Source organism: Salvelinus alpinus, chromosome 3, assembly GCF_045679555.1.
Source record: "Salvelinus alpinus chromosome 3, SLU_Salpinus.1, whole genome shotgun sequence".
Lineage (NCBI taxonomy): Eukaryota > Metazoa > Chordata > Actinopteri > Salmoniformes > Salmonidae > Salvelinus > Salvelinus alpinus.
In genome coordinates, this window is record NC_092088.1 from 101954636 (window position 1) to 101962793 (window position 8158).

General features: G+C 46.6%; 1 protein-coding gene across 1 annotated transcript in view; it reads left to right on the top strand.

The window, feature by feature from the left end:
- dhx32a (DEAH (Asp-Glu-Ala-His) box polypeptide 32a) overlaps positions 1 to 8158 on the top strand; it is a 35260-nt gene extending 27102 nt beyond the window's left edge. Inside the window, exons 11-13 of the mRNA XM_071394674.1 lie at positions 2178 to 2368; positions 6151 to 6341; positions 7379 to 8158. Of these exons, the coding sequence (XP_071250775.1) occupies positions 2178 to 2368; positions 6151 to 6341; positions 7379 to 7571 (575 nt within the window). The 3' untranslated portion in view covers positions 7572 to 8158. The remainder of the gene's footprint in view (positions 1 to 2177; positions 2369 to 6150; positions 6342 to 7378) is intronic.

The window sequence follows — 8158 nt, forward strand, 5'->3', positions numbered from 1 at the left end:
GCTTCGGGACAAGTCTCTGAATGTCCTTGAGTGGCCCAGCCAGAGCCCGGACTTGAACCCGATCGAACATCTCTGGAGAGACCTGAAAATAGCTGCGCAGCGACGCTCCCCATCCAACCTGACAGAGCTTGAGAGGATCTGCAGAGAAGAACGGGAGAAACTCCCCGAATACAGGTGTGCCAAGCTTGTAACATTATACCCAAGAAGACTCGAGGCTGTAATCGCTGCCAAAGGTGCTTCAACAAAGTACTGAGTAAAGGGTCTGAATACTTATATAAATGTGATATTTCAGTTTTTTCTAAAAACCTGTTCTTGGTTTTCATTATTGTGTGTAGATTGATGAGGTAAAAAAACGATTTAAATCTATTTTAGAATAAGGCTGTAAAGTAACAAAATGTGGAGAAGGTCAAGGGGTCTGAATACTTTCCCAATGCACTGTATGCAGTTGTAGTCGGAAGTTTACATACACTTAGGTTGGAGTCATTAAAACTAGTTTTTCAACCACTCCACACATTTCTTGTTAACAAACTATAGTTTTGGCAAGTCGGTTAGGACATCTACTTTGTGCATGACACAAGTCATTTTTCCAACAATTGTTTACAGACAGATTATTTCTGTCTGTATCACAATTCCAGTGGGTCAGAAGTTTACATACACTAAGTTGACTGTGCCTTTAAACAGCTCGGAAAATTGCAGAAAATGATGTCATGGCTTTAGAAGCTTCTGATGGGCTAATTGACATAATTTGAGTCAATTGGAGGTGTACCTGTGGACATATTTCAAGGCCTACCTTCAAACTCAGTGCCTCTTTGCTTGACATCATGGGAAAATCAAAAGAAATCAGCCAAGACCTCAGATAAAAATTTGTAGACCTCCACAAGTCTGGTTCATCCTTGGGAGCAATTTCCAAATGCACCACGTTCATCTGTACAAACAATAGTACGCAAGTATAAACACCATTGGACCACACAGCTGTCATACCGCACAGGAAGGAGACGCGTTCTGTCTCCTAGAGATGAACGTACTTCGGTGCAAAAAGTGCAAATCAATCCCAGAACAACAGCAAAGGACCTTGTGAAGATGCTGGAGGAAACAGGTACAAAAGTATCTATATCCACAGTAAAACGAGTCCTATATCGACATAACCTGAAAGGTCGCTCAGCAAGGAAGAAGCCACTGCTCCAAAACCGCCATAAAAAAGCCAATCTACGGTTTGCAACTGCACATGGAGACAAAGATTGTACTTTTTGGAGAAATTGTTTGACCATAATGACCATCGTTATGTTTGGAGGAAAAAGGGGGAGGCTTGCAAGCCGAAGAACACCATCCCAACCGTGAAGCACGGGGGTGGCAGCATCATCATGTTGTGGGGGTGCTTTGCTGCAGGAGGGACTGGTGCACTTCACAAAATAGATGGCTTCATGAGGAAGGAAAATGATGTAGATACATTGAAGCAACATCTCAAGACATCAGTCAGGAAGTTAAAGCTTGGTCGCCAATGAGTCTTCCAAATGGACAATGACCCCAAGCATACTTCCAAAGTTGTGGCAAAATGGCTTAAGGACAACAAAGTCAAGGTATTGGAGTGGCCATCACAAAGCCCAGACCTCAATCCTATAGAAAATGCATGGGCAGAACTGAAAAAGCGTGTGCGAGCAAGGAGGCCTACAAACCTGACTCAGTTACACCAGCTCTGTCAGGAGGAATGGGCCAAAATTCACCCAACTCATTGTGGGAAGCTTGTAGAAGGCTACCCGGCACATTTGACCCAAGTTAAACAATTTAAAGGCAATGCTACCAAATACTAATTGAGTGTATGTAAACTTCTGACCCACTGGGAATGTGATGAAAGAAATAAAAGCTGAAATAAATCATTCTCTCTACTATTATTCTGACATTTCACATTCTTAAAATAAAAGTGGAGATCCTAACTGACCTAAAACAGGGCATTTTTACTAGGATTAAATATCAGGGATTGTGAAAAACGGAGTTGAAATGTATGTAAATTTCCGACTTCAACTGTATGTGGCCTATAGAGCAACTCAGTAGGTAGCATCACAGCTCTGACATGTAAACTTCTGACTTTAACTGTATGTGTTTGTATACATTTAATTCTGTTCTACTTGATTCTCTTCTCCTCACTTCTAGCTGAATGTTTCTCCCTGTTATTCCCTCAGACTTCAGCGTAGAGAAGTGGTGTCAGGACTACCATCTAAACCACCGCGCCCTTCACACAGCAGACGCCATCAGGTCCGAGTTGACTGACATCCTGAAGAGAATAGAGCTGCCCGTCTCTGAGACGTCCTTCGGAACCAAGACCAACACGCTGAACATCAAGAGAGCTCTGCTGTCAGGGTTCTTCATGCAGGTCGGTGGACAACCAAGACCAACACACTGAACATCAAGAGATCTCTGTTGGCAGGGTTCTTCATGCAGGTCGGTGGGACAACCAAGACCAACACACTGAACATCAAGAGATCTCTGTTGTCAGGGTTCTTCATGCAGGTCGGTGGACAACCAAGACCAACACACTGAACATCAAGAGAGCTCTGCTGTCAGGGTTCTTTATGCAGGTCGGTGGGACAACCAAGACCAACACACTGAACATCAAGAGATCTCTGTTGGCAGGGATCTTTATGCAGGTCGGTGGGACAACCAAGACCAACACACTGAACACCAAGAGATCTCTGTTGGCAGGGTTCTTCATGCAGGTAGTGTAGAGGGACGTCCCATAGTGTAGAGGGACGTCCCACTGCTCGCTTTAAGCGTGTTTCGTTTCCTCCCGGGTTCCACTCCATACCGAGGTTTCCGACCCGAGGTTAGCAACACCAAGGTTCAATTCCCGAAGGGATCGCATACGTGACCGCCCTCCTGAAGCGTGTCACGCCACTGAAAGCTAGCTATTCGGCCGCGCAAGTGGCGGATCTCAATCTGCTACATTAGCAACACCAAGGTTCAATTCCCGAACGGATCACATACACATTAAACATCTGAATGAACTCACTGTCCTGTATGGAAGTCGGTGTCCTGTATGGAAGTCACTGTCCTGTATGGAAGTCAGTGTCCTGTATGGAAGTCAGTGTCCTGTATGGAAGTCAGTGTCCTGTATGGAAGTCACTGTCCTGTATGGAAGTCAGTGTCCTGTATGGAAGTCAGTGTCCTGTATGGAAGTCACTGTCCTGTATGGAAGTCGGTGTCCTGTATGGAAGTCGGTGTCCTGTATGGAAGTCGGTGTCCTGTATGGAAGTCGGTGTCCTGTATGGAAGTCAGTGTCCTGTATGGAAGTCGGTGTCCTGTATGGAAGTCGGTGTCCTGTATGGAAGTCAGTGTCCTGTATGGAAGTCGGTGTCCTGTATGGAAGTCACTGTCCTGTATGGAAGTCAGTGTCCTGTATGGAAGTCAGCGTCCTGTATGGAAGTCACCATCCTGTATGGAAGTCAGTGTCCTGTATGGAAGTCGGTGTCCTGTATGGAAGTCGGTGTCTTGTATGGAAGTCGGTGTCCTGTATGGAAGTCAGTGTCCTGTATGGAAGTCGGTGTCCTGTATGGAAGTCAGTGTCCTGTATAGAAGTCGGTGTCCTGTATGGAAGTCGGTGTCCTGTATGGAAGTCGGTGTCCTGTATGGAAGTCGGTGTCCTGTATGGAAGTCGGTGTCCTGTATGGAAGTCGGTGTCCTGTATGGAAGTCACTGTCCTGTATGGAAGTCAGTGTCCTGTATGGAAGTCACTGTCCTGTATGGAAGTCGGTGTCCTGTATGGAACTCACCATCCTGTATGGAAGTCGGTGTCCTGTATGGAAGTCAGTGTCCTGTATAGAAGTCAGTGTCGTGTATGGAAGTCGGTGTCCTGTATGGAAGTCAGTGTCCTGTATGGAAGTCAGTATCCTGTATGGAGGTCACCATCCTGTATGGAACTCACCGTCCTGTATGGAAGTTGGTGTCCTGTATGGAAGTCGGTGTCCTGTATGGAAGTCGGTGTCCTGTATGGAAGTCAGTGTCCTGTATGGAAGTCAGTGTCCTGTATAGAAGTCAGTGTCGTGTATGGAAGTCGGTGTCCTGTATGGAAGTCGGTGTCCTGTATGGAAGTCGGTGTCCTGTATGGAAGTCAGTGTCCTGTATGGAAGTCAGTGTCCTGTATGGAAGTCACTGTCCTGTATGGAAGTCACTGTCCTGTATGGAAGTCGGTGTCCTGTATGGAACTCACCATCCTGTATGGAAGTCGGTGTCCTGTATGGAAGTCAGTGTCCTGTATAGAAGTCAGTGTCGTGTATGGAAGTCGGTGTCCTGTATGGAAGTCAGTGTCCTGTATGGAAGTCAGTATCCTGTATGGAAGTCACCATCCTGTATGGAACTCACCGTCCTGTATGGAAGTTGGTGTCCTGTATGGAAGTCGGTGTCCTGTATGGAAGTCGGTGTCCTGTATGGAAGTCAGTGTCCTGTATGGAAGTCAGTGTCCTGTATAGAAGTCAGTGTCGTGTATGGAAGTCGGTGTCCTGTATGGAAGTCAGTGTCCTGTATGGAAGTCAGTATCCTGTATGGAAGTCACCATCCTGTATGGAACTCACCGTCCTGTATGGAAGTTGGTGTCCTGTATGGAAGTCGGTGTCCTGTATGGAAGTCAGTGTCCTGTATGGAAGTCAGTGTCCTGTATGGAAGTCACCGTCCTGTATGGAAGTCGGTGTCCTGTATGGAAGTCAGCGTCCTGTATGGAAGTCACCGTCCTGTATGGAAGTCGGTGTCCTGTATGGAAGTCAGCGTCCTGTATGGAAGTCACCATCCTGTATGGAAGTCAGTGTCCTGTATGGAAGTCGGTGTCCTGTATGGAAGTCGGTGTCTTGTATGGAAGTCGGTGTCCTGTATGGAAGTCAGTGTCCTGTATGGAAGTCGGTGTCCTGTATGGAAGTCGGTGTCCTGTATGGAAGTCGGTGTCCTGTATGGAAGTCAGTGTCCTGTATGGAAGTCAGTGTCCTGTATGGAACTCACCATCCTGTATGGAAGTCAGTGTCCTGTATGGAACTCACCATCCTGTATGGAAGTCAGTGTCCTGTATGGAAGTCACCATCCTGTATGGAAGTCAGTGTCCTGTATGGAAGTCGGTGTCCTGTATGGAAGTTGGTGTCCTGTATGGAAGTCACCGTCCTGTATGGAAGTCAGTGTCCTGTATGGAAGTCATTGTCCTGTATGGAAGTCGGTGTCCTGTATGGAAGTCGGTGTCCTGTATGGAAGTCACCGTCCTGTATGGAAGTCAGTGTCCTGTATGGAAGTCACTGTCCTGTATGGAAGTCACTGTCCTGTATGGAAGTCACCATCCTGTATGGAAGTCACCATCCTGTATGGAAGTCACCATCCTGTATGGAAGTCGGTGTCCTGTATGGAAGTCGGTGTCCTGTATGGAAGTCGGTGTCCTGTATGGAAGTCGGTGTCCTGTATGGAAGTCGGTGTCCTGTATGGAAGTCGGTGTCCTGTATGGAAGTCGGTGTCCTGTATGGAAGTCGGTGTCCTGTATAGAAGTCGGTGTCCTGTATGGAAGTCGGTGTCCTGTATGTAAGTCGGTGTCCTGTATGGAAGTCGGTGTCCTGTATGGAAGTCGGTGTCCTGTATGGAAGTCGGTGTCCTGTATGGAAGTCGGTGTCCTGTATGGAAGTCGGTGTCCTGTATGATAGTCGGTGTCCTGTATGGAAGTCAGTGTCCTGTATGGAAGTCGGTGTCCTGTATGGAAGTCGGTGTCCTGTATGGAAGTCACCATCCTGTATGGAAGTCGGTGTCCTGTATGGAAGTCGGTGTCCTGTATGGAAGTCGGTGTCCTGTATGGAAGTCGGTGTCCTGTATGGAAGTCGGTGTCCTGTATGGAAGTCACCATCCTGTATGGAAGTCGGTGTCCTGTATGGAAGTCGGTGTCCTGTATGGAAGTCGGTGTACTGTATGGAAGTCGGTGTCCTGTATGGAAGTCAGTGTCCTGTATGGAAGTCGGTGTCCTGTATGGAAGTCAGTGTCCTGTATGGAAGTCGGTGTCCTGTATGGAAGTCACTGTCCTGTATGGAAGTCGGTGTCCTGTATGGATGTCAGTGTCCTGTATGGAACTCACTGTCCTGTCACTTTCCATTAAGTCATTTGTTTAATGGCAAATATGAACTTCCTTTATCCCTGTTTTAGATTGCCCGTGATGTGGACGGCTCAGGAAACTACTTCATGTTGACCAACAGGCACATGGCTCAGGTCCACCCTGCCTCCAGCTATGGGGCCAAGGCCCATCAACTGGGTTTGCCAGAGTGGGTGCTGTTCCATGAGTATACTCTCTCGGAAAACAACTGTATCCGGACAGTCTCTGAAATCTCCCCTGCAGTGTAAGTCAATGGGCCAAACCAAGGCTCTTTCTCAATGCATTTTTCCTCATGTCCATTCTTATGTCTTCTTTTTCAAAATGCGTTGGATGAGGTGAGGCCCCTCCCCTCTAACCTTCTCATCCAATGACCCCCGAGGCCCCTCCCCTCTAATCTCATCCAATGACCCCCGAGGCCCCTCCGCTCTAACCTTCTCATCTAATGACCCCCGAGGCCCCTCCGCTCTAACCTTCTCATCCAATGACCCCCGAGGCCCCTCCGCTCTAACCTTCTCATCCAATGACCCCCGAGGCCCCTCCCCTCTAATCTTCTCATCCAATGACCCCCGAGGCCCCACCGCTCTAACCTTCTCATCCAATGACCCCCGAGGCCCCTCCCCTCTAACCTTCTCATCAATGTTCCCCTAGGCCTCTCCCCTCTAACCTTCTCATCCAAAGGCCCTCGAGGCCCCTCCCCTCTAACCTTTTCATCCAGACGGCCCCTCAGTATGTCTATAATATTAGTATTGTATTCTCTCTGTAGGTTCATCCAGACGGCCCTCAGTATTTCTATAATATTAGTATTGTATTCTCTCTGTAGGTTCATCCAGACGGCCCTCAGTATGTCTATAATATTAGTATTGTATTCTCTCTGTAGGTTCATACAGACTGCCCCTCAGTATTTCTATAATATTAGTATTGTCTTCTCTCTGTAGGTTCATACAGACTGCCCCTCAGTATGTCTATAATATTAGTATTGTCTTCTCTCTGTAGGTTCATCCAGACGGACCCTCAGTATGTCTATAATATTAGTATTGTCTTCTCTCTGTAGGTTCATACAGACGCCCCTCAGTATGTCTATAATATTAGTATTGTATTCTCTCTGTAGGTTCATCCAGACGGCCCTCAGTATGTCTATAATATTAGTATTGTATTCTCTCTGTAGGTTCATCCAGACGGACCCTCAGTATGTCTATAATATTAGTATTGTCTTGTCTCTGTAGGTTCATACAGACTGCCCCTCAGTATGTCTATAATATTAGTATTGTCTTCTCTCTGTAGGTTCATCCAGACAGCCCCTCAGTATTTCTATTACAACCTGCCTCCTAGCGAAAGTAAAGACCTTCTACAGCACATCCTGGACCGGGACGGATCTGGACGGAAAGACAAGCAACAGACCCTGACAATCAACAGTAAAGCGGATAAGGACTGCAGTACAGTGGCTCAGTCTTATGACAGATGTGTGCTACAGTGACCTCTGGTGGAGAGTTTCAGCACTGACCTTCACTGAAAAGACCATCATCGCTGATTAGAACAGTGGTTTTCAAACCGCTTCTCGGGGACCCCCAGACTTTTCACAATGTTGTTGTAGCCCTGAACTATGTCACCTGATTGGATGACACATTGAATCAGGTGATTTAGCTGTGGAATAGTTCAACTATATGGAACCGCTGGGGGGGGGGGGGGGGGTCGGTTGGGGGGACCCCCAAGGAGAGTTTTGAAAACCCCCTGGGTTAGATCAACTGCCAAATGACTGACTTGCTGTACACTATTCTTCATATCTTTAATTCAGTCAGGTGGTAACTGCCTTGGTAATTTGATATTACAGTAAATAATTAGCCTATATTCTAATAGAATATAACCCCAATAAATGAATCCAGATCAGTTTGAACTTAGTCCATCAAAACATCTGATATTCCTTCACAGAAAAATACACCATTTAATTTTTCGGAATTGTCACTTGCTTGATAACCTAATATTGTGTAAGAAATGGTTTGTACTGAAATGTTAAAACATCACTTTGTTTACATGAATCTGTAAATACAATGCTTTGAACTATGA